This window comes from Agelaius tricolor, unplaced genomic scaffold, assembly GCF_023055355.1.
Source record: "Agelaius tricolor isolate 1412-34295 unplaced genomic scaffold, bAgeTri1.0.p SCAF_18, whole genome shotgun sequence".
NCBI classification, from domain to species: Eukaryota; Metazoa; Chordata; class Aves; order Passeriformes; family Icteridae; genus Agelaius; species Agelaius tricolor.
Genome location: NW_027269278.1, coordinates 3,325,366 through 3,350,971, shown reverse-complemented (window position 1 = coordinate 3,350,971; position 25,606 = coordinate 3,325,366). Strand labels below are relative to the sequence as shown.

At 52.8% G+C, this 25,606-nt stretch overlaps 2 protein-coding genes across 6 annotated transcripts in view; one reads left to right on the top strand and one right to left on the bottom strand.

Annotated features, from left to right (window-relative positions):
- CYSTM1 (cysteine rich transmembrane module containing 1) overlaps positions 1-7,542 on the top strand; it is a 67,621-nt gene extending 60,079 nt beyond the window's left edge. For all 5 annotated transcript variants that reach the window (XM_071443056.1, XM_071443060.1, XM_071443057.1 and 2 more), the window contains exon 3: positions 7,087-7,542. In XM_071443056.1, the coding sequence (XP_071299157.1) occupies positions 7,087-7,193 (107 nt within the window). In that variant the 3' untranslated portion in view covers positions 7,194-7,542. The remainder of the gene's footprint in view (positions 1-7,086) is intronic.
- A 2,063-nt stretch (positions 7,543-9,605) lies between these two features.
- PFDN1 (prefoldin subunit 1) overlaps positions 9,606-25,606 on the bottom strand; it is a 31,602-nt gene continuing 15,601 nt past the window's right edge. Inside the window, exon 4 of the mRNA XM_071443063.1 lies at positions 9,606-9,744. Within this exon, the coding sequence (XP_071299164.1) occupies positions 9,661-9,744 (84 nt within the window). The 3' untranslated portion in view covers positions 9,606-9,660. The remainder of the gene's footprint in view (positions 9,745-25,606) is intronic.

Here is a 25,606-nt window from a genome sequence, read left to right as displayed (position 1 = left end):
TTTAACTGTTCCTGTACCTTCAAGAGCTGCAACTCCAGATGCTGGAGTCCTGCCAAAGAAAAATTTAATCTTACTTGGCAGTTGTCCTCTTATCTGCTTCTCATTCTTCAGTGTGCTTTAAAACCCAGTGTTCTCTGCTCCAGGACTGCTGTATCATCCCTCCCTCTGTCCCTGGCTGCACAAACACCAGGGGCTGTTGGCTGGCAAACAGTGCAGTCCTGGGGCTGCTGTCTCAGCTCACCTTCACTGCTTCTCACCCCCAAGGAGGGAGTAATCTGATCAAAACCTGATGCAAAGAAAATTATTCCCAATTCCCAGTATCTGAAATCATGCTTCAGACAAACTGGTCCCAGGAGGCCAAGGCTGGCTCCAGTGCAGGCTGATTTAAATGAGGCTGCTGTTCCAGTCCCTGTCAGCTGGCACCAGGCTGGGTGAGGAGCAAATTGTGCACAGCCTTTTCCCAGCACTGCCCAGACTGTGGGACTTGGCCCTGTGGGGCTGCACAAGGAGGATCTCACTGGGTTCCCTTTGGCTTTAAACTGGGCTTTGTCCCTCCTCCTGTCAGTCACCCACAGCACGACTGCAGGACCTTTGTAAGATGAAGTTTGTGCTGTGTAAACCCCTCCAAGCCAGGTCTTGTTTAACTCTAGGGCTGATGCTGATTTTCAGTGTAAGCCTTGGCACAGGCTGAGGATTGGGCTGTTTTTAGCCCTGCAGCTGACTAAGTTAAAAACATCTTGCCTTAACAGTAAGTTAAGATTTTACTGATTAAAAAAAATGTCAGAGGAAGTTCTCCAAATCTGTAGTTTTGGGAGATGTGTCTCATCTGTTGTACCCTAGAAGCAGGCTCAAAATCTGAAGCCCTGAATTATTGTACATTTGAGCTGAGGGAAAGCTTGTTTCTCACATGACATGTCTCCTGTGCACTTTCTAACCTGTGTGCTGGGGTTTTTGTGCTTTGGAGAGCTGGCTGATGCCTGCTGACATCCTGCCCAGACCTGAGCACTCTACAGAAGGTGTGCTGACTCCTCTAAGGAATGCTTGTGCTTTTCAGACAGGTTGAACCCTTCCCAGGGCACATTGATACACCAAAAATGCTGATTGGTATCACTTCCATTACCTCCAAGATCTCTTAATCCCATCCCTGTGTGTTCAGGTGAGGAAACAATACCTTTTCCAGCCCTGAGCTCAGCTGCAGGAAAATCTTCTGCCTGGTTCTTGCTGAGCCTGGCTCCCAGGCTGGTGTGTGAGAGGGGAACAGCCCTGGCCAGGGCAGTGTTGGCTCTGCAAAGTGCTGGCTTGGCTGGCCTGCACAGTGATTTCCCTGAAATGTGTGGCCTGCTCAGCTTCCTGAAAGCTGGAACAGCTCTCTGGGGTGAATGTCAGAGCTGCTCAGCTGCTCAGGAACACAAAGGCAGGAATTTTCCAAACCTGCTGAACCCCAGGCATGTGGCCATGGAAGAGGAGAGGTCTGATACCTGCTCAGAGTAGTTGTGGATCAGTTGATTCTGCTTGAGCCCAGCTGAAATCTGGGCTGGGTCAGCAGTGCCTGTCTGGTGGCAGAGGGGATTTGCAGCTAGAACTGCCTGTACTCTGTGTTATTTTCATTTCCTGACACACTTGCTTTCTGCTCAGGTGGCTCTGGCAGTAGCCATTTGTGTTTGGAGCTGGAAGTTGGGAAACTTGTTCTGAGCATTTTGCAGCTTTGGAAGATTTTTTTCTTGGAAGTGGGCTATTGAATTTCCATCTGGCTCTGGTATCTGTTTCAGGAGTGTACTGAGGTATTTCCTGAAATCTGAGTGTGGTGTGGTAGAGACTGCACATAGGGAAAGCCTCTGGGCAGGAGGGAGTTGGGGGGCTGGGAAATAACAGGCCTGAAACTGTTAGGCATGAGCAAATACCCTCAGAGAGGAGAAAGAACAATTAAATGTCTTCCTTGCCAAGAGAGTTAGATCTCATCTGTGCCCAGGCTGTGCCCTGGCGGCCTCGTGCAGAGAGCAGCCTTGGTGGCAGCTCAAATCAAAGTTTAGTCCTTGTTCCCCAGTCCTGAAATCTCTTCTTCTGCACTTGCTGCCTGTGAGGGGTTTATTTCAGGAGAAGTGGGAGGCCATGGCTGGGTGGTCCTTCCTCCTGCAGCTCTGGGGCTGCAGACCAGCCTGCACCTCCAGGAGGGGCTCAGGGACATTTGATTTCCTGTTGCTGTCACTTCTGCATCCCTTGGACACACTTGTGCTGACTTTCCCTTCTTTGGCCTCCATCCTGAACAGAAAAGCTTCCCAAGGACCTGGGTAAGAATGGTTTGAAGGTAAAAGCAGATGCACAGGCTGACCTGACCTGACAATCTGCTGCAGACAGCACAGGAACATTCTAAGAGGTGGTGAGCAAGGTTTCTTTCTTGCTGAAGAGAAAACAAAGCTCTTGGTGCAGAAGTGGCTTGTGATAAAACCCACTTAACTGACAAGTGGGAAGAGGCTTATGGGTCCCTTCTCTGCTGTTCTCTCCCTCCCAGATGAGACTCTGGCATTAAGTAATACTCCTGCTCTGAGCAGCTGTTCCCATGGCAAACAGCCATTCTGATAGCCCAGGGAGGATTCTGGGGCTGCAGAAGCAGTGATTGATAAATTACCCACTGCTGCTCCCTCTCTGTGCCCCAGGCCTTGCCTCACAGCCAGGAGTGCAGGGGAGGGGTCTGTGCTGGCCACAGGAGAGGAAACTTCAGGGATTTGAGCCCTCCCACCTTGAGAGGGTGGTGGGTGCTGGGCTGTGCTCTCCCCCTGCTGCTGCCCAGGCACTGAGCCTGCCCCTGGCTGCCTCTCTGTGTCATTCCTGTCATACCTGAGACACCCTGGGCTGTGCAGGACTCCTGGGAGAGCTCAGGGGCTCTCAGGCACCATCACCACCCCCAGGCAGGTGAGGGGGTACCTTGGCAGTGGTGTCTGAGGCTGGGAGAGGATGGGCTGATTCTGGCATCAAAGCCCTTGTACTGCAATCCTTGTGGACCCAGTAAAGCACTGCAGTGAGGGGCATTGCAGTCTTAAGGTCACAGTTTTAGTTTATGCCAAACTGGGTGAAAAGTACAGCTCATTCCTTCGTGGAGCTAATGATTAACATATCAATTAGGTGTGAGAAGAAACAAAATGTATATGCTCAAGATAAAGCAGACTGTACATGAAATAAGAAGGTATTGTAGTATTTGTTTTAAAAACAAAGTGGGAGTTATTTGCACTGGTTTGTGCAGGCCACTGCTGTGTGATTACAGGGGCTGATACCATTTTCAGGGTAAGCATGATTCATGGTGCTCTAGCTCTTTAAGGCTGATTAGGAGCTGGGAGGGTCTCTCAGTTCACACCTTCTCCCATCCTGTTTTAGGAAAAACAATGAAACCATCAAAAGTGGAGCCTAGAACTGAGTGCTGTCTAGTGCCTCTAACAGAAATCACCCTTGTTTCTCATCTTTTTGGGACCACCAGGCTTCTGTCCATAGTGACAAGGATCCTTTGTGCTGTAGGAGGTGGTTGGAGGGCCCAACCTTGGCCAGAAGAGAGGCACAAAGCAGCTGATGAGGTCCCCAGTAAGGCTCACCATAGAAAACTGGGTGGCTCCAGCTTGGAAGCACTCAGACACTGAGGAATCTCACAAAAGCCACAATTCCCTTCATTGGGAGATTTTGGATTGGGTTTGGATATGGTGTTTGGGGGGTTGACACTGTGTTTGTACTGCATGGACTGGGAGGAGTGGTGAAGCTGCTGCCACATGTGCTTGATGTGCTCAGGTCCTCGTGTCACTGTGATAGTGCCCTGAGGCCAATGGCCCCGTGTCCAGAAGGACCAGATGGGTGTGAGGGGTCTCCAGGCTGGTGAGACTTCATCCAGCCTGGCTTTGAGCTGCTTTTCAGCTTGCCTGCTTTGGTGGCTGTAGCTGAACAGTGACCACCCCTCAGCTGCCCTGCTCCTCTCCTGTCCTCTGCAAGCCCCACACCCAGATCACAAAAGCTGTTTAATGCTCTGTGTCTGTGGTTAAAATCTCTCTGGCAATTCGTGTGGTGACAGCAACAAAGCTGCAGCTCCTGAAGCACTGATGTGGCTTCAAAGAAAGCTTCACAGCTGGGGTGGCTGTCTGTCCCCAGAGATTTGCCCAGATGCTCTCCAGGTGTGAAAGTTTCCAGTGTTGATGGTGTGCATACTCAGACTGCAGCAGTGCCAGAGCTCACCTTGAGACTTGCTCTGCTTGGAGAGGAGCTCTGCAGGGGAAGGCAGCAACCTCTCAAATGTGTATTTCAGGTGGTGTCTTTGGGGCATTCATTGAACCTGGAAGGTGAGTGGGTTTGTTGAAGTACCACAGCTGCCTGCCACGGGGGAAAACCACAGCTTTTTTTCAGAGGGTTTTTACAGAAAGGTGCTTTTCCCACAATGTGCTGCTGGTGTAAATGGCTTCCACCTTTTGGCAGAAGAAGAGGGAGCAAACAGGAGTGCTGTTTCACTGTTTCTAACAGAAAGGCTCACTCCAAACCCATGGTGAGTCCTGGAAAGATCTTGACACGGCTGCTGTCCCTTGGCCTGTCCTGATCCTGCCCCAGCTGTGCCTGAACTTTGTCCAGCTCTGGGCAGCCCCTTCCAGCACAAGCCATGGCAGCAGTGCCAGGGGGCTGGCAGGGACAGGGACACTGTGACCCCCTTGTGCAGAGGGGCAGCATCCAGCATGAGCCAGCTGAGGCCTGGCTCCCTCTGCACAGGCCCAGGCTGGGGAAAGCCATTCCTTTCAATATTTTAGCAAGTGTTTCATAACAGCACTTTGGACATGCCTTGGTCGTGTTGGCTGTCGCTGTCACTTGGCTGTAGCTTAAAACTTCTCATGGATTAATCATAAATACTTCAGGCAAGCACTCCCTGCAGTCCTGGACAGCTGATTTTAACTGGCAAAGGGCAGCCTCCCTCTGCCATGTGGATCTGGATGTCTCAGGGCACTGGGGCCCTCAGTTTTGGGTATGGCAATGCTCTGGCACAGCAATCCAGCTCCCCATGGCTCAGAGGTGGGACAGCCTCAGCCTGACAGCTGGTTGGTAGCCAGGGCTCTCAGGGCTCCAGCACAGGGATGTCACCATCTTACACAGGACTCTTGGAGCATTTGGTGTGTGTTTTGCCTCCACTGATTGTAACAGGTCCTTCTTAGACCAAACACACCAAAGAGCTGCTTGTTCAGAGCTCCTGGATCCACAAGGTGAATAAAGCCCAGACCAAGGCCCTGGGTCACCTGTCCATGGAGAGCAGGCAGTGGGCAGAGCTGCTGTGTAAGGTCAGGGCTCCAAGCCTCCTTGTTCTCTTTTCAAGTCTTCCAGGCTTGGCTTTGAGTGCAGGGAGGAGGGAGGGGCCTGACCAAAGTCCTGCCTGCCATGTGAGAGATTCCCCTTGGGATGGGATGGGATGGGTCTGTGCTCCACCCCTCAGGGGGATGGAAGAGGGTGCCAGGCTCACAAGCCATGGACCTTGTTCTGCACTCCTGTGGGTGTGGCAGGGGCTGGCCCTGGGCACTGCCCTGCCCTGCACGGGGGGCAGGAGGTCGTGCAGCCTCCCCCTGGCAGCAGCACCCGGAGCCAGGCTCCCATCGGGTCCTGCTCTGCTCCTGCTGGGAGGTGCCAGCCAGGGCTCTGCAGGGGTGGGCAGGGACCGCAGCTCCTGAGGGAGGAGTGTGTGGCACCTCCCCTGCTCCGGCACAGCCTGTCACAGCACTGCCTGTCACAGCCCTGCCTGTCACAGCACTGCCACCTCCTCCCGGCGCTCAAGGGAGAAGGGCTCCTCCATCTTGACATTCCTGGAGCAAGGGCTGCAGGCGCTGTGACAATGGCCAGAGGGAGGTGGGCAGCAGTGCCATGCAGGGGCTCCCCTGGGGCTGGGCTGTGCCTGGGCAGAGGATTCCTCTTCTCTTTATTCCTCTTGATGAGAGGGAATCTGATGAGGCTCGGGCTCAGGCTGTCCCCAAGCACAGACATTTGGGGGGTACTGGATTCTCCCTCTCTGCCTCACTTGGTGGTGCCAGGGTTGTGGCATTGTGTAAGCTGGAGCACCTCATCCTCTGCCCATGGCTCTGCAGAGCTGAAGGAGTGACTGGGGAGGGATTTCCTGGGCACACAGCAAGCCCATGGGAGAGCCAGGCTGGTGCCATGAGCTGTGTCCTGCCCAGATTTCTGCCTCCAGCACCATGTCCAGCACCAGCTGCCTGCCTGGCTTGGACTCCTGTGTGAGGGCACGTTTCCCACACAGAGCACAGCAATGAGAGCCAAGAAAGCTGCCAGGAAGGACAATCACCTGCCTGCCCTCAGACTGATGCAGTTCTGGATGTGACAGCCTGGGCTCAGCAAAGAGGAACCCAAGATAAGTTGCTCCCCTGTCCTGATGGGCCTCAGGAGCTGGCACAAAGAGCAAGCAGCACTCTGGCCTGAAGTAGGAGACCCTGCCTGAAGAGCCCCACCCAAACCTGGGGCTCCCTCCTGTGTGCTGGAGCAGCTGGCAGTGTGCAGTGAATCCCAGCTGGCAGTGTGCAGTGAATCCCAGCTGGCAGTGGGCAGTGAATCCCAGCTGGCAGTGGGCAGTGAATGAATCCCAGCTGGCAGGGGGCAGTGAATGAATCCCAGCTGGCAGTGGGCAGTGAATCCCAGGAGCCTCTGGGCAGAGATGGTTTCTGTTCATGAGGTGACACCTGGAGCGTTTGGGCAGCCGCCCCTTGGCCAGGGCGTGTCACTGCACTGCCACCTCCCAGCCTGTGCCTCCTCGGGTGTGGAGCCGACAGGAGGGACATGTGCAGGAGGGACACGGAGCTGGAACTCGGACTGGTCCCTGCCTGTCATCCCGGGGAAGGAGGCAGTTCTGTGTGTGGTAGGGCTGGAGCAGCGCTGGGCACCAGCTCCTCCTTCGAGGGGGCTGAGCAGCGCCAGTCTGAACGGACAGACGGACAGGCTGCAGACAGACGTGCCTGCAGCTGGGGCAGCTGGCACCTCCTGCAGAGCTGACCCGGGGGCCGGGCCGCAGCCGGTTGCTGTCCCTCTCTGTGTGTTGTGGTGCCGATCTGTGCCTCACGGTCTCTGTGCCCGCAGTGTACGTGGTGGAGGAGCGGCGGAGGGACGACACGGGCGAGAGCGCCTGCCTGACGGCGTGCTGGACCGCGCTCTGCTGCTGCTGCCTCTGGGACATGCTGACCTGAGCCGCTGCCGCCCCGCCGCTCACCGAGTGCTATGCAGGCTCCCCACTCCTGTCCCGACTTCTTTCTGTTACTGTAATCAACGCTCTGCTTTGCACAGCCAAGAGTTCCCGTCTGTCCGTCCTAGCGCCTTGTCGGGGTGGGGGGTGCACTCCTTTATTTTAGTAAAGGAAAAAAAAAATCCCTTTTTAACATTTCTAAGACTTTTGTTGTAACTTTGAAGAATGTGCTAATGGTGTATTTCAGCCAAAGGCATTCTGATGAAATGTATATTTACCAGTTGAGATTTTCCTAGCCCTAGAGACGAAGACGTACGCAATAATTAAAGCCAACAGTTGATTTTTCTTCACTAGGTCCTGGCTGTCTCAGTGTCTGTCTGCAGGGTGGGCATCCCCTCTGGTGCTGTCTTTGGCCTCTTGTGGGCACTCTGTGGGTGGGAGTCCCTGGTCTGGCAGCTCCAAGCCCCTCATCCCACACAGGGCAGCACAGTTGGGTTTTTATCTTTGTTTCCCCTCCTGGAACCAGGGCCCTCTCCAGCAGCTCCTGGCACAGCAGAGCTGGGAGAAGCACGGGCTGGGCTGCTGTGTGTGTGCCCCAGCAGCTCCTGGGGCAGGGCTGGTCCCAAGCCCTGATCCATCATCCCACACTGCAGAGCAGAGGCTTGCAGGGGGTAAATTAATGGGTAAGAAGAGAAAAGCCATGGATTAATCTAGTGCTGAGGATTTAGAGCTGAAGCTGTCCCATGGCACGCCTGGCCAGAAAAGGGATACAAAGCTTTTGTCTGCAGAAAAGTGGGGACAATCTGCTGCTGGTTCCATGGAGTGTGTCCCACCCTGCTGCTCCCCCAGCCTTGGGAGCAGAGCCCCCCTGGTGTCCTGACATGCACCAGCTCTGCCTGGAGATCACCCAGGGATCTTGCCCTGCCCTCAAAGGACATTGCCCTCGCTGTCTCTTGGCTGAGCAGCCTGGGGCTCTGTACAGCTCTGGGCTCAGCAGTGCAGTTCGGGGCTCTGGCCTGGGCCAAGTTCATCTGTTTGGGGTTGATGAGAGTCCCTTGCAATTCCCTGTCCCCAGGAGCCTTCTTCTGGGGGCTGCCCTTCTGCAGCCATAAGCTCAGGTCTGTAGCCTGGTTTCCAGAGGTCCCTGCCCTGGGAATGAGCACTGTCACCTTCCCCATCACCTCCGTGGCAGCCTGGCAGCTGTCAGCAATCAGGAGTGGAGTCCCTGGGTCACCCTCCGCGGTGGGGGAAGGTGGAGCAGCCAAGGGCCAGCCCAGAGTGTGAGAGCACCCGTGCGCCTATGGGGTGACAGCACGGGGGGGGCGGCAGCGGGACCTGGAACCTCCGGGATCCCGGGCAGCGGGACCTGGGAACCTCCCGGGCAGCGGGACCTGGAACCTCCGGGATCCCGGGAGCCTCCGGGAGGCGCTGGGAGAGCGGCCGGGGCCGGGCCCATGCGCTGCCCATAACGGCCACACGGTGGCGCTGTCCGGCCGCGCAACCGCGGCCCTACCGGGGCGGGAACGGAGCGGGAATGAGGGAATGGAGCGGGAACGGAGCGGGAATGAGGGGATGGAGCGGGAATGAGGGAATGGAGCGGGAATGGGAGAACGGAGCGGGAATGGAGCGGGACACAGGGAATGGAGCGGGAATAAGGGAATGGAGCGGGAATGAGGGAATGGAGCGGGACACAGGGAATGGAGCGGGACAGAGTGGGAATGAGGGAATGGAGCGGGAATGGAGCGGGAATGAGGGGATGGAGCGGGAATGAGGGAATGGAGCGGGACACAGGGAATGGAGTGGGAATGAGGGAATGGAGCAGGAACGGAGCGGGACAGAGGGAATGGAGCGGGAATGAGGGAATGGAGCGGGACAGAGGGGATGGAGTGGGAATGAGGGAATGGACAGGGAATGGACCGGGGATAAGGGAATGGAGCGGGAATGAAGCGGGACAGAGGGAAAGGAGCGGACACAGGGAATGGAGCAGGAATGGAGGGGAATGAGGGAACGGAGCAGGAATGAAGGAATGGAGTGCGAATAAGGGAATGGACACAGAGAAAGGAGTGGGAATGGAGTGGGAATGAGGGACTGAAGCGGGACAGAGGGAATGGAGCCGGAATGAGGGACTGAAGCACGACAGAGGGAATGACCCAGGACACCAAGAATGACCTGGAGCAGTGGGAATGACCTCCTGGTCCCTGTCTGTGTCTGTGCCCATGCCTGTGTCCATGTCCATGCCTGTGTCCATGTCCATGCCTGTGTCCATGTCCATGCCTGTGCCAGCCCTGCCTCCCTCTTCCCCCACCACCCCTCCCCAGCAGGACCTTCCCAGTGCCCACATCCACAGGATGAGGCCCCTCAGCCCAACTCCTCCCACCGGCCCCTTTCTCCATCACACCCCTGCAGGGAGAGCAGCCCAGAGACAGGTGCTGTGTTTTATTCAGGTGGGTGGGGATCAGCCAGGGGTGCCACTACTGCGCCCTGCGGGCCATCAGCATCTCCCGGATATTGTCCTCTGCTTCCTTCACGCTCCGCTCCAGGTACGACTTCTTCTGCTGCAAGGCAGAAACCAGAGGTAAGTCAGGATGCCCCCAGCCCTGCCAGCACAAACCTGGGTACCAGGGCCCAAAGCCACCCAGGCAGAGCTGTGGGTGCTGGATGGGGCACCCACCACACTGCAGGTGTCCCATGTGGGGACAGCAGTTACTCACTCCCAGAGGCACAGGCACAGGGCAATGTTTACACAGACTGAATTTTGTTCCCCCCTGAAACCTCAGAGCTGCAAAAAGTGAGAGCCATGAACCTCAGCAAGGAAGGAAATCAAATCAGATCCTATAACTCTTGGAGCCTAGAGAGGGACTGACATGCTAAGCTTCCTTATGGAGACATAGCAAAACCCTCTCCTTGGGCACAAAAGGTTCTTTTTCCCAGCTGGGCCATTTTCTAACCCTATACCCTCCTTTCTATCAGCAATTCCCTGGCATCATCACCAAGTACGTGTTTCCTTAATCATCTGTAATTAGGCTGGGCTTGGCAGGGAAGCAGCCCCAAGCCGTGCATCCCCTGATAGGAATTCAGTGTGCAGCGTTTTTCCTGCTGGTCTGGGTGCTCCTCTGTGGCTGGAAAAATCAGCACTTGGCTCTTTTGACTATTTTCTCTGGGTTTCCAAACAACAGACACAACAGTCTCCTCCAGTGTTGCTGTGAGCACAGGCTCCCGTGCTGCCCATGTAAAGCCCTGCCCTGGGCCATGCCAGCTCCCACTGAGCACTGGCAGGGTTGGCATTACATTCCAGGAGTCCAGGCCTCCACCCAGAGCATCCTTCCAGAGGCTCTGCCAGTCTCCAGTGCCAGGAGCCCAGTACAGCAGCAGTGCCCCCAAAGCCCACCCAAACCAAGGAGAGGTGAAGGGCAAGAACTGCTGTGCTGGCCTGAGAGCAGTCCTGCTGCCAGCACTGCCCCCCTCTCCCCCTGCTGTGGCACAGCTGCACACTCAGCTGGAATGGCCCTGCCTTGAGCACATCTCTCCCAGCCCTGCTTCTAAAGGCTGAAGGGTTTGTATTGAAATCCTAAATGCTGCTCCTGACAGCCAGGGCCAGGGTCATGGCCCAGGGCTCCTTGTCCCTCTCCCTGCTCCCAGGCACGTGGGGTCTCTTTCGCTTACAGGAACTGCTTTTGAGGAAACCACAGGGAGAGGAGCAGCCACAGGTTCCCACTGCCAGTGACTCAGTGACACAGAGCAGGACTCTGTCACCGCTGCGCTGTCCCCACGCTGCCGCACAGATGTCGAGGGATTTCCCGCATAGGGAACTGAGTCTGAGGGCAGCAAGAGGACACAGGCCCAAAAAACCCTTGTGGCTCAAAGCTTCACCTCGCTCTGCTGACCAGAGGAGGTTGGCAGCAGCAGAGCTGACTTCTAGGGGGACATTTTTTACTAAAGCTTTTTCTTAACACCATTAAATTAGTGCATGAAATAGTCCTGCCCTCCTGTCTCCTGCTCCCACCAGGCAGGAGGAGACAGCTCCAGAGAGCAGCTCTCCACAGACACACTGTCCAGCAGGACTGGGAGAGCCCAAGAGAACTTCAGACATCCCATCAGGAAGCCTTGCTGGTGCCCATGTGTGCCCCACTTCCATGAGGACAAGGGACCCTGACACAGCAGAGGAGCACCCACACAGCCCACACATGGACCCACACTGCACCCCTGACATGCTCTGCCCTCCCCATGGCAAAGGGCCTGGGTTTAAGGCATTTCTGCACTTAGGCGGCATCTGCAGTCCCAGGTAGGGCAGGATTCAGGGAATTTTTCTTTACCTCAATCACTCTCCTTGGTCACCGAGGCACAAGAATCTGGGCTGGTCCCAATACTTTCACTCCCTCCCAGAAGCAGTTTCCAGAGTCCCATCTCTGGGCTCCAGGAGCATCCTTTGAGCATTAAGGGAGCCCTGCACCCACAGCCAGGGGCTGCAAACACCCTGAGCTGTCCTGTAGCCAGGCAGGAGCTGGGGCTGGCTCCCACTCCAGCCCACAGCCCGGATCACAGACGGGCGCCACACTTTCCGAGACACGTGGCAGAAGCGAGGTGTTTGTTCCCCAGGAAGGGGAACTGCAGCCTGGGCTCTGCTTCAGTCATCACCAGAGCAGGGGCAGGAGGCTGCTGCAAACCCCTCCCCACTGCCATTACCGGGGTCTAGACAGGAAACTCCGTCTCTCCCAGGGAGCAGCGCCGAGCGAGCAGCTGACACACGCTCTGCCCACTCACCCAGAGCCGAGACACAGAGCACAGCTCTGAAGTCATGCTGGAGGCTGTTCCAGCCCAGCCAGACCTGCCAGGCTGGTGGGATCTGTTCCCTGAACACCACCCTGCATCCCCAACCCCACCTCCAGCTTCCAGCTCACAGCTTGCATTTGCACCGCAGCCCGAGTTAACCCTATGTCCTCTGAGCCCTGGTTTGGGCCAGCCTGTGGCTGCTGTGCATCAGCTGATGCATTCCCCTGGGAAAATGGGTTTGCTGCTCCAGGAGATCATCCTCTGCTACCTGTGCCATGGCAAGTGCAGCCTGGGGGAATTCCCAGGGCAACGTCAAAACTGCGCTGCTGGTTTTGGTCCCTCGTGAAACCAAAGGTGGCTGCTGCTCTCTGAAGCCTCTGGTTTCACTCCTACAGCTGTAGCTCCAGTGCTCACCTGTCAGGAGCCCAGGGGGACATAGCAGCAGCCCAAGGGGACATGGCAGCAGCCCAAGGGGACATGGCAGCAGTCCAAGGGGGCACAGCATCTCACTGGCCTGCACCACTGGCTTTGGTGGCTGCATGACCTGTGAGCTGCTGACCCACAGCTCCTACTCACCACACCAGTGCCCTGAACTGCCCCCACCCTCCCCCAGCTCCTGTGGGCCCCTGGACAGGTAAGGTGGGTGCCCAAATCAGCCCCAGATGCCACTGCCTGAGCCACAGAGCTCCAAGGAAGAGTAGAGAAAGGAGAGAGGCTTTGAGAAGGCAGCAGGGGGAAGTTGCCACATGACACTGAGCTCCCAGAAAAGCCCCAGCTTCCGGCTGACAGCAGGGCCAGGCTCCACAGGAGGCTGGGCAGTGCCCCTGGTGTGCTGCTCTCCCCCTGAAGTGTCACCAGAAGTGTGGCAAGGCAGTGACAAGGAAACCCAGAGGGCACGACAGGAAGCAGCAGCTGGTGTGTCAGCCAAGGGCTCCAACTGCAGCAAGGGGATGGTTCCTCCTCCTGCTTCACAACTCCCACAGCCATTTGCTAGAAAATTATTCCACAAAACTCTCTTGTGGGGTTTTACTGAAACTTATTTCAGAGGAACAGCCTCTGACCAACACTGGCAGGCCCTGGCAGCTCCCCTGCTGCCAGAGAAAGGCCAGTGTGTTCCCATGACCCAGGCACAGCTCCCTCACACAGGGAGGGACGACCCAGGGCTGCAGGTCCCGTCAGCACTGGAGAATCTTCTCCCCCACAGAGCAAGGAAGGGGAGCTGGAGGCTGCACAGGACAGGGTGCGTGGGAATGGAGCAGGATCTGCAGCTACAGGACTCCAGGTGGACAGCACGCTTCCAAAACTGAGCCAGCTGACCTGATCCAGCCCAGGACATGCTCTTGCCTCCTCATTTCTTCCTGCCACAGGCCACCCACCAGTTCTCATCCACTCTCTCCTCTGTGGTGACAGCCCTCTGATCCCCCTTCTGCCCCACACAGAAAGGGCTCTGCCACCTGCACTGGGACACAAGACCAACACACAGCCACTGCTACAGCTGAGTGAGGTGTGGGCCACCTGCAGAACACTGACAGGGTGCAAACCCACAGAGGATGGCCCCAAAAGCCAGTGCAGCCAATGCCTCCCAGCCTGCTTTCCCAATTCCTTTAAGCTAATACCACTCCCAACAGTTCCTTCCCCAGGCAGGAAGGGCTGCAGCACTTGGGAACAAGACAAACCACAGCCCTGATGATCTGTCTCAAAACTAGACCCAAAGGAAGTGTTCTCACCTAAATCTGCTTTCTGGAAACAGAATTGCCATACTAATAGCTGGCAATGCTCTCCATCTGGCACCAGGATGGAGAGCAAGAAGATCCCTCCTTGGGCAGCAGAGCCAATTCCACCAGCTGGGCCTCCCAGCACATCCTGGGGGCTCAGAAACTGGAGTTTGCATCTCTCCTGCCCCTGAGTATAGATGTGTCACCAACCTGGCCCATATTCTCCTCTGCCAGCTCTAGGAGCCTTTTCCACCTCCAAGGCTTCCTGCAGCCTTCCTAAAAAAGGTGTGCAGGGCAAAGGGTGTGTGTGGTTCAGTGGAGCTACATGGACTAAAAACACCATCTCCCACAGCTGGAGGTGCACCCAAAATGGGACTGACCACTCAGGCAGCCCCATCTGACAGGCAATGCACATCCATCCATCCATCCATGAACCCTGCCCAGGAGGAATGGTGGCTGTCCAGCTGACAGCTCCACAGGCAGAGCTGCAGGGCCTGGCAGGGAAGGCACCACCAGCCCCAGGAGGAGAAGGGAGGGCAGGGCACTGATATGCCATGGGCCTGGTGGGATGCAATGCCACTGCCAACACATTCCCAGACACGTGTGGGGGGCTGCAGGCAATGGCTTTGGGGGTTCCATCAGGCCTGGCTGCCTCTGTGATTGCTGGTGTAGGAAGTGCAGACTCCTGGAAGCACCAGCTTGGCTGGCCCCAGCCTGGGGCAGTGCAGCAGCACCACGAGCCAGCCCTCGCTGTGCACGCTCCTGACCAAGGTGTGCTGGCGTGCCCAGCTGTGCCCTGGCACGGGTGGCTGCAGCCAAACAACATCAGAGGACTCGCCCTGGCACCACCCCGTTCCTCAGCCCTCCCCTGCCCTTCACTCCCCATGGCAGCAGTGCCTGCTCCCTGACCAGCTCCGCGCTGTTTGCTTTTGGCAGCAGCTGTGGAAAGACTCGAGCGAATGCAAATACAATTCCAGCTCACACCCCAAAGAAGAAAAGGAGCTGTGGTTAACAGAAGTGGCCCGTGGCCTTTTGACACGGCAGGAGTCACCTCCTGCTCCAGCCTCCACCTCCGCTCCCATTGCATCACGCAGCTGCTGCTGCTGCTGGAGAGGCCCGAGCTCCTCAGGATGACGCACCCGGACCTGGCATTCCTGGCAGATTAAAGAGCCAGCATCCACAGATTCCACAGCAAGAGAAAACTATTAATCAGCTTTTCTTGGATGGGCTTTTGATGATCAAAGCACTGCCTTCCCCCCAGCACTGTGATTCAGACGCCTCTGCCTTCAGGGAGAGCAGCTTGGCCGCTGCCAGCCCCACGTGTGGCAGGGCCTTGGCTCCAGCCGGTGGCTCAGTGGAACAGGGGACAGCATTGTCACCCACCCCAAGAGCCCAAACAGCCCTGTGCTCCCAGAGAGAACAGACACAGCAGCCCTGCCCATCCATGCTGCCATACCCTCCCCCTCACAGGTGAGTTTCCTGTGTCAAGTCATGGTTTATCACTCAACATCCACTTTTGCTCTTCAAATTCCACTCCTCTCACGTCACCTCTGCAAATGAAAGAAAGCTTCAACCTCTGACCTGCAAACATAGATTTGCTTAGGCCCAAACAAAAATGTTTCCATGGAAATTTTAGGATCTAGTATTGGAACATCCCTATTCATTTCAGCCTGTTCTTTTTTTCCCCATTTTTGTTTTTTAAAGTGTTTTACTGTGAGCTTGTTTTACACCCAACTTGTGAGGACAAAACAAGCTGGCAGGTCCCTTCCCAGAGAATATCTCCCTTCCCATGGCTCTCAGCATGCTTGGCTACCAGCCACCAGATTCTGGCATCCCACTCTCACACTCGGAAGGCTTCCGTTGAGGAACACTGCAGTCTTCAGGCATGATGCAGTGCCTCAAACAGGAGCCCTGAGACAACTCATCCTGTGACACCTCAGCAACCCTGTGGCTAGCCAAGAACTTCTGTATCCCCCAAAGTTAACCCAAACCATTTTTGGCATTGCCTGAAGGCTCTGTGGGAAAGTGATCAGCAGATCCTGAGTTAGAGTTGGGAGCACATGGTTGACTGGAGAAGATCTTCCCTGGGAGGATGGCAAACTGTGCTGCCTGTGCACTGGAGGACCAGGCAGCACCAGCCTGAGCTGCCCTCACTCTTGGGGCCACCACTGCTGTTCAGGGCTTGGCAGTGCCCAAACTCCCTGTGGAGAGCAGCACTCCAAGCCCTGGCATGCACACCCTGGGGAAGGCAAACATTTTGGTCAGACTAAGCTCATGGAAGATGATGTGCTAAAGACACCGTGCTCTGTTTACAGGATTTCACTCTGAACCCCTGAACAGGAAGGAGGTGAACCTGCTGAACAGCACCCAGCTGCTCCTGCTCCAGGAGAAGCTGAAGTAGTGGACACCAGCAAGGGGGTGGGGTAGGTCTGCAGGCAGCCCTACGCCCTGATGGGTCCACCCAGCACTGGTCCTCACCCAGCTGAACACTGTGGCACATGTACACACTGGGAATTGCTACTCTACAGCAACCACCAAATATTTAGATACACTTCAAGACTTTCCAAGCAGTTATTGCCTCAGGAAGTTGCCCAGAGTTTGCTCAAGAATGAATGGCCTGGAATAGGAAGGGAGCCCAGCTGGTTTCTGACGACAGCTGCTGACAGAAGCATGATGCCATATACCAAAGAGGAGAAGTGATGATTCACACCCTGGTTTTCACCATCTCTTCCTTCCACAAGGTAAAGGGGACCCACAGAACTATCTGGGTTAGAGTGTAGAAGAGAAAACATCAAGCATACAGCTACGTTTGCCAACTCAAGAGAATTCTTACAAGCACCTGCCTAAAGAACTGCTGGTGCAAACATCATGGTGCACTGATCCTACTGCAGCACAACCAGCTGGGCTTCCCCCATCATTACTGAAGCACCTCGAGGAACATACTCTGAAAAAGCTAAGCTGGAAAAACCCCATTAAGTTCCATTCTTCCTGCCTTCAAGAGAAGAAGGGGCAGAAAGCCAGGCTGCCTGCCAGCCTTTCTGCCCAACCCCAGCCTCATGGCAGCAGCACTTCACATGGACCCACTGTCTGAGCCACAGGACAGCACTTTCAGCAGAGATGGAGACAGCTGCTCTTGGTGAGAGGGAAATGATGGATTATTCCAGTGAACTCCTGCACCCTAGCCTGATGTGAACTACTACAAAAGCAAGTCGATGAGAACCTTTCAGTAGGTGGCAGCAGAAATGTATTATCAACCCAAAGGATTCCTTTAGGGACACCCCTTCTTGGCACAATTCCCCATTCAGAGCAGTTTCCAGGAGTACACTGCTCCAGGCTGGATACTGCACCCTAACCAGGTTATGACAGCAGAGTCAGGTCAAACAGAGAACTTGGGGAGGGGAAACTCACTCAGATCCTGAAAACCCCCACGTGTTTCGGCGGAAGCGTCCCTCACCAAACTGCCTCTTGCAAAACATGGTAAGTTCCCCATGCCAGTGCCTCAGTTTCTGTGGTCCTGCAGAGCTGGTGTGGCTCATCAGGATCCCTCCTGGCAGTAGGACTTGTGCAAAACCATACCACACCTTTCAGCTCTCGCAGTCCTGGCCAAGCAAGGCCACTTTAAAAGCAAAATCATTTCCATACATTTCAAAGACAAATCAGCAACAAGAAGTTGGTGTCAACTCCCACCCAGGCAGTATCACCCCCTCAGTTCAGACAGCCCTGAGCTCAGAGCAGCCACATGCCCACCACCATGGCATGAGGGACAGAGCAGGGGTGACCCAGCAGTGGGGACAGCAGGAAGCATGACAGTGAGGGCTGCCCTGCATACCTGGGAGCAAGGTGTGGCTTTGTACAGCTGACTCAGGGCTGGGTCAGGGCTCCAACAGGCAGGAACATGCTTTCCAAATAATCGTTTCCTGTTCTCCCCAGGCGAGATGGAGGAGGAGATGGAAGCAGGCTGAAGGTTTATCAGGCACAGATAATCCCCCTCCCCAGAGCTGCTTGGCACAAAGGCAGCCAGGAGCCACTGCAGGGGCCTGGTGACTAAGGGAAGGACAGCAGTGCTGGGTTTGTGACTAATTATTACTCATGCAAGGAGGAATTTGGAGAGGGACCCACATTCAGCTCAGCTCGTTGCTTTGGATACTTCTGCAGCCATAAGCACAAAGGAGAGCTTTGACAATGAATCAGACCCTGCTCTAAAATGAAAGACTTATCAACCAACTTGGTGTTAAAATGATTTCAGTGTAACCATAAAGGCAGCTTAATGCTAATCAGAGGAAACAAACCATGTTTTCAGGCTCAGATGAGTAAATGTAGGTTCCTGGATGGACAAAACCATTTAGACACAGCAGCAGAAGTGGGTTTTTATTAATGCATAGTGTGTTTCACTTTCTTCTGAATTACAAAGGAATGTGAGTGGACTGGCAGGAGTTGCTTGAAAAGTTTTCTCTGTTAGGTTGTTGGGGTTTTTTTTAATCAAGAGTAATCCCCCTCCCAAAAAAAAACGTAACAATATTCTGAGATGCCTTTATTTTGAAAGCCTGTCTATAAGTAGCCTAAAAGACTTAAAAGGAAGCAAACAACCCCCACATTAATTATCCTCTTGCTTTTAAAATCTACAATTATCCACCCAAAAATAAAGGTAGGAAGAGTGAAAGCAAAGTCATCAAATTCCAGTTCTTCCTTCATAAAGCCTTTGCCCTCTCAGCTTGTTTGTGTGCTTACTTTGCAGTCTGCAGTACAGGGAAGACTAACAAAGAATTACTAATTAAACAACTGCTTGCAAAAATCTGGGAGTTTGAAAACTTGTTGCAGCGAATGATTACTCCAAATGAGAGATCCAGCCTTGCCACTGCATTCCCACACACATGTGATGATATAAATACACGTCATTGCACTCAAATCAGCATTACCCACAACCATTCTTCACAAAAATGTGGTGAGACATTAGTTTTTATAAGCCAGCCCAGGTCCAAGGTGGCAGATGACCTCTCCAGAGAGCTGGGAATCCCCTCTCCCCTTTGAAATGTGAGAGTTTCTTTCCCTGTGCCTATAAGATTCCAACATCATGTTTTGCAACCAGTGACTTGTGCACTATTTAACACATGACAAGCTTCTTACACAATTTTCAAAGCAGAACATACTGTTATTTGATCTTTATCTAACAAATTTAACACAGGACTAAGAGCCAGCTTTTAAACAGATCCACCTCCTTCCCTGCAGATACTGAGGAACACTTGCTGCCTTTAAAATCTGCCAGGTGCTGGCTGCACACAGCTGATTTCCATCTGTCTGCAATGAAAGGTGACAGTCACACAACAGAGAAACACCCATGAAGTTCAGCTGTAAGAATACAATCCTTTTGCCACCCTCATTTTTGAGAAACAAGACAGACCTTGAGGCTTTAAACATTAAAAAGCAAGTGAAGTGAATGATTCCTCACAGCTGTGAAGGCCTGTTCTTCATGTAACCATCAGCAGAGTCAGTTTGGGGAACAGAAAGAATTAGAGAAGCATTAGTTATGCCCCAATTCCTCCAGCATTTACCTTAAATTGTGTGGCCCCAGTCCAATGTCAGAGGGGCTCTCCACAAAGCAGGATTTTGTTTTGGTAGCATTAGCTCTGTGTCCATTACACTCTCAACCTCCTCAATGTTTTGTCATTTTGAAGCTATTTTTCTCATTGCTCAGAGTATCTTTCATTTTCAAAAATCAGGAATGAGAACACAGATTCTCCTCCCTGTAAGACAGCCAGACCTATAGGGAAAAAAAGGAGCTTTGGCTACTCCCTTCTTCAAAACAAGGCTCTCATGGAGGGCAGAGCACTGGTAACAGCCCTGCCCATGCAGGCTGTGCTCTGCTCTCCCATGGGAGTGCCTGTGGATGCTCCACAGCTGACAGGCAGGCAGCTGGACCACCCATGTCCTCCAAAAGCAAACTAAGCCTGCAGCTTTGCAGCCTGAAACACAGGAGCAACCCTCAGCGAGGGCACAGCCTCAGACATGGGATGACACCAGCCAAGAGAGTCAAGATGAAACACATTTCCCAGGAATGTCACCAAGTCCAAATGTCTGTGTCCAGAAGGACCTGCCCAGACACCCAGAGCTGCCTCTGACACCCAAAGCCATGCAAGATGCTGGGTTTGGCCTGGCCTGGTCCCCACTGAGGGGCTCTGCAGCTCATCTTCACCCTAACATCCATCATGTGTAGAGATCCCATAGCTTCCTCCTAAAATGTCCACACAAGCCCAAATACTAATCCCACATGGTAACCTCACTTCCAAACTCCACCTATCCCCACCTTAGGTGTCCTGCCTCCCTCCAGAGCGAGCAGAGGGACTGACCTTGCCTGTGCACACTCAGGGAAACAAGGGGCAACTTCAGTGACAACGTGTTTAAAATCCTGCTCCCGGTACGTGCGCTCATGCCAGCAATGGAATGAGGGAACAGCACCCTCATCCAAAGTAGAATCTGCTCCAGGCTAATGCACAGAGAGTTATTCTTGAGGCTTCCCCTCTCCAAAGCAAACAGGAGCATTCCTTATTTCCCCCTGGTTAGTTAAAAAGCCAACCACACATTCCTGGGCACTGGCCTACCCCAAGCAAACCATGTGATGAGAACTTCTGCGCCATAAAACGCTGGAAGAAATTGGTCTAACTTGGGAACAGCCTAACAATTGCTACCTTCTGATGAGCATTTTGTGGCCTGCAAAGAGCACCACAAATCTCGAGACCTGTTTTCACATCGTTAGAGCCACCCACAGAATTGGCCTCCATGCTGAGGGTTTCAGTAAAGAATGAAGGGGAGTTGGAGCACGTTGGAGGCTGGGACCACACCGAGCAGGTCCATCCCAGCCATACCTGCCCCAGGCTCCAGCGCTTCTCCCCAGCCACACCTCATCAAAATCTTTGTTCCCACAGGGGAAGAAAACATTGCTGTGGCAACTGTCAGAGCCGACTCATCACAGGGGGGGCACCGCCACTGTGCCTCAGGGCTGCAGCAAAGCCATTTCAAAGCTCCCAGGAAAAGCAGATTAGAGAAATGGAAGCTGCAGCACGAGCAGGACTGTGCTCAGGCAACACAGTCAGTGGTCACCTGAAGGCATTTCAGTGCAGTCACTGTGTAACTTCATCAGCTTTGCAAACATCACCTGAGGCTTTAAACATGGAGCACAGCAGTGTTTGAGAGCACAGTGTTCCTTCCTCCACCAGGAAGGAGAGCAAAGACATTTTCTGTGTGGGATAGGGAAATTGGACATGGTGTTTTAGGGCTCACATGAAGGATTTCTGAATTAGAAATCAAGCCTTTAGGTACAGCTTTCTTGATTATATTTTCTACTCCAGGCAGGCAGAGAAGAAACCAACCAACCCTTTATCTCGGCAGCAGTAAACTTTCAGTCTCCCACAGGCATGTGAAAGAATTGCCTGGGAAACAAGCACACAGCTATGTTGTGGTCAGAGTTTAAAACCAAAATCCAATTCCCCCAGAAAGCTGCAGGTTGCTTTTGCCCTTTTCCCAAAGGAGCTAAATTCAGTGGCACACAGCAGACGGAGCTGCCCAGCAGAGCCTCCCCCTTATTTGTTATTTTTAGCAATTTAGTCTGACAACGCCTGACAACTAAACAAGCTGAATATAGCAGGAGAGAAGGGGACTATCAGATATTATCAGAGAAAGCACACAGTGATAATCACTTTCTCCACCCCTAATGAAGAATCAATTTTCCATGTCTTTATAACATCATAGAGTTTGTTCTTTTTAAAATGCCACATTTAAAAACAGAATCCATCTAGTGCTACAATGGAAACGGATAACATTTCCTGAAACAAAGCATTGTTCCACCCCTCACATATCATGTTCCCTTAAAAACAAGGGAAGAAAAACATTACTTGGTTTTTCTCCTAATACTGCACAAACATTGCTGAGCTAAAAAGAGTCTGTGCTCATCCCTTTAGAATGCTTTCAAAATAGATTTAACACATACCCCTTGTACCGTGAAACACAACAAGAATTTGATAGTATCAGGACTGGAAAAATCCAATCCTGCTAAGCAGGACGTGTCCCATGCCAGAGTGTGAGGGAGCTGATGGCACCAATCTCTGGAGGTTTGGGTGAGCCCCGCTGGCACAGCCTGCCAGCAGGCACAGCTACTGTGCCAGCAAGCCTGGGCAGTGTGTTTGGATTCCAAAGGATTAGATACAAGTTGTGAAGTTCAGAAAGCCACACAGGTGCATATGGAGTTGGCAGACTGAGAACACTGGGGCTGTTCAGCTTGGAGATGAGGAAACATCACTGCACCTTCCAGGACCTGAAGGGGCATATAGGGAAGCCAGAGAGATACTCTCCATCAGGAACTGGAGTGACAGGACAAGGAACAATGGGTTCAAAATGAAAGAGAGGGAATTTAGTGGGGAAACTAGAAAGAAATTCTTTACTAATTCAGGATGGTGAAGCCCTGGCACAGGAAGCCCAGAGAAGCTGTGGCTACTTCATACCTGGAGAGACCTGGGCCAATGGAAGGTGTCCCTGCCCATACTAGAGGGGTGGAGTGAGATGATCTTTAAAGCCATCCAAACCTTTCAACAAAAGCCATTCTATGATCTATATAAACACACTTAGCTATATTCACATCCACACACAACTTTAACAAGCAGGGTAAAGCTACCTTTGGTTTTCTTCAGACAACTTCTGCAGAATAACTAACTGCATCATCCACACCCAGACCCCTTGGTGCTTTCAGAACACAGCTCCTCTCACCAAGTATAATGTGTGTCCCAGCCAAATTTTATTTTCCCAGCCCTTCACAAGGACAGGTCTGGCTGTCCTTGCTGCAAGGAAGCCCAAACCAGCAGCAACCCATCAGTTTTGTGATGCTGCCTGGAAAACCTGGAAAAATACAATGCACTGCTTTAACAGTAGAGAAACCCATGAGAGAGAAGCAAGGGAATGACTGCAATCATGTAGTGCAGTGGAGAGTGTCAGAGGGAGAAGAGAGACAAAACTCCTCACAGTTTTCAAAGTTCACTGGCAGCTGTGAATGCCAGCAAAACCAGCTCACACCTCTGAAGCAAATTAAAGACATATTTTCAGGAACAGGCAGCTGGAGATCTCCTTGCTATGCAGCTGGATGGATTTCCAGAAGAGCTCAGCAGTGAACCCAGCCCTTCTCTGCAAACTCCTCTGTAAACAGCACCAAGGTAGAGGGAAGAGCATTTCTCAGATTCAGGAATGTATCAAAAAATACACATTTCACAGTAATGTCATCATAGCAAAGCACAATTGCCTCGAATTCAGCTATGTGAGTAATGAGATCAGCCACACCATAGGGTACTGGGGGATTACTCTGACCAGCCTGATTCAGCTGTGCCAAGTGAGAAATGTGAGTAAGTCACAAGGTAGTTAACAATGTAAAATATAAACCTAAGCTTTAAAACCCTTGCAGTTTTAATAATGAATGGAGAGATGTTTAACCTTTCTTGGTTTGATATTTATTTTACAACAATGTGGTGGAAGCACAAGGTCACAAAGTTTCACATTCTTTCCTGCTTTGGTCACAACTTGTTTTCAGGACAGCAAAATCCCCTGCTCCTGTGATAAGTGCTCTCTGAGTTGGACCCAGGTATTTCCCCTGAAATCTCAGTTTCCAGCAGTGTCAGCCTAAGTGCTTGTCCTCTCTCATGGGGAATCCCAGGCCTAAGGAAAACCCTCTTCACAAAACTGCCACGGCCAGCTGGAAGGAGATCACTTAAAAGATGGACCTGAATGTTTACTTAACACAAACTTTTGAAAGTGTTGGCATTCTGAGCCCTACTACTCATGATTAAAAAGAAAAACCAACCCATGTGGCAACCACCTTTCCACTGCAACCACCTTTTGAGACAGTCTCAGTTTTGAAACTATTGCTGGAAACTTCAACTCAATGACCATAACCAGAGATTCAGCAACGAAGCAGAAAAACACATTTGTGAAGCAGCCAGTTCTGAGGCTTTGTGTAAGAACAGCAAGGTTATAATTTGTGGGAAAATCCACACATTCTGCTGAACTCAGCGATCGGGAAGTTCAGGAGGTAAGATAATTCCCCACCAGGAACAGGAAGAAACCCAGATGGCACAGCTGAAGGGCACAGTAGCCAAGAGACTGACCACAGCTGGCAGCAAGGGACCCCAGTTTATAAACAGGCTGCCAGCCACATTCCACCTGCTCCCACAAACCCAGGGGTGCTGCCAGCCACATTCCACCTGCTCCCACAAACCCAGAGGTGCTGCCAGCCACATTCCACCTGCTCCCAAACCCAGAGGTGCTGCCAGCCACATTCCACCTGCTCCCACAAACCCAGAGGTGCTGCCAGCCACATTCCACCTGCTCCCAAACCCAGAGGTGCTGCCAGCCACATTCCACCTGCTCCCAAACCCAGGGGTGCTGCCAGCCACATTCCACCTGCTCCCAAACCCAGAGGTGCTGCCAGCCACATTCCACCTGCTCCCAAACCCAGAGGTGCTGCCAGCCACATTCCACCTGCTCCCAAACCCAGAGGTGCTGCCAGCCACATTCCACCTGCTCCCACAAACCCAGGGGTGCTGCCAGCCACATTCCACCTGCTCCCACAAACCCAGAGGTGCTGCCAGCCTCTTCCACCTGCTCCCAAACCCAGGGGTGCTGCTGTGAAGTCCTCCAGCCCCAGCTGCAGGGCTGTCTTTGCACAAAGCCACTGGCATCTGGGATGGCTCCAAAGGAGCAAGGGTACAACTGCTTTTACCACAGAACCATAAAAATGACTGTGCCTTGCCTGCACACCCCCTTAGACACACAGCCTGTCCACAGAGCACTTGTCTGGCCTGTGCAGAAAGAGTTCTCATGGGCAGAAACATAAATCCCCTTAGAGTCTGGCACAGGCAACACAACATCTGGGGATGGGCTTGCTCCATAGCTTCTCAGGCCGGCTGAGTTTTGAAAAGGGATTAAAAAAATACAGATTCAACTTCTGCTTTAGTGTAAGTAGGAGACAACAGAGACAGAACTGCACAGGTCTGAGTGGGTTTGAACACAGACTTCCTATTCCTGCTTGTCCCAACTTACTTGGTCTCCACTCCACTTTCTCCAAAACAATAACAGATGGGAAAAGCAGCTTGGCACAAACTTGGTCTTTGCTTTCTCTGTCATTCCCCAAAGACCAAGAAACAGGGGTTTGTATTAATGATATTTGAGGAGAATTATAAAAAACCACACACTAACAGCCTTGGAAAAGTACATTTTGCACTTCTTCTCAGAAGAGCTGTAAGCTGCAGACGCAGCCACGAGAAGATAGTCAAGATTCAGCAGATTGCCTGGTTGAACACTGCAACTTGCGCAGACATTGCTTTTTATTTCCTAGATATCTTTCTGTGCCTTGAATACTCCAACCAGATAAACACAAGAACACAGAAGTGCTCTGACCATGCTGTCAAAACAAAGTCCCATCTCCCCACAGATCTGCTCTTCAACAGCAGCCCCAAGCAGATGCTTAAGGGCAGAGAGTAAGGACAGGGCAGGCTATATGGTACTTCCTCCTCATACTTTCCCACCCTTCAGACATTTTTAGCTCAGGGACTTCCTGAGCAGGATGCCATTTCTACATATTTGGTAATTCTCAATGGATTTCTCTTCCATGAATTTGTGCAATTGTTCTGAGCCAGTGTAACCTCTAAATACCCACAGCACTGGCGAAATTTTACATCACTTATCTGCTGCAAATAACCACACAAACATCCTTTTGCTTGATTTAGACCTTGCTCTTACTAATCTCATTTGAATGCCTCGCTCCCAATTTTCATACCAGGGCACAGAGGCAACAATCAATCCCTACTGGTTTGTAGATCTAGGAAAGGAACCAAGTGCCTTGAGTTACTTGTAACAATTCTCTGTTACAATCCTTCAGCACCAAAAGTACCAGGTAAAA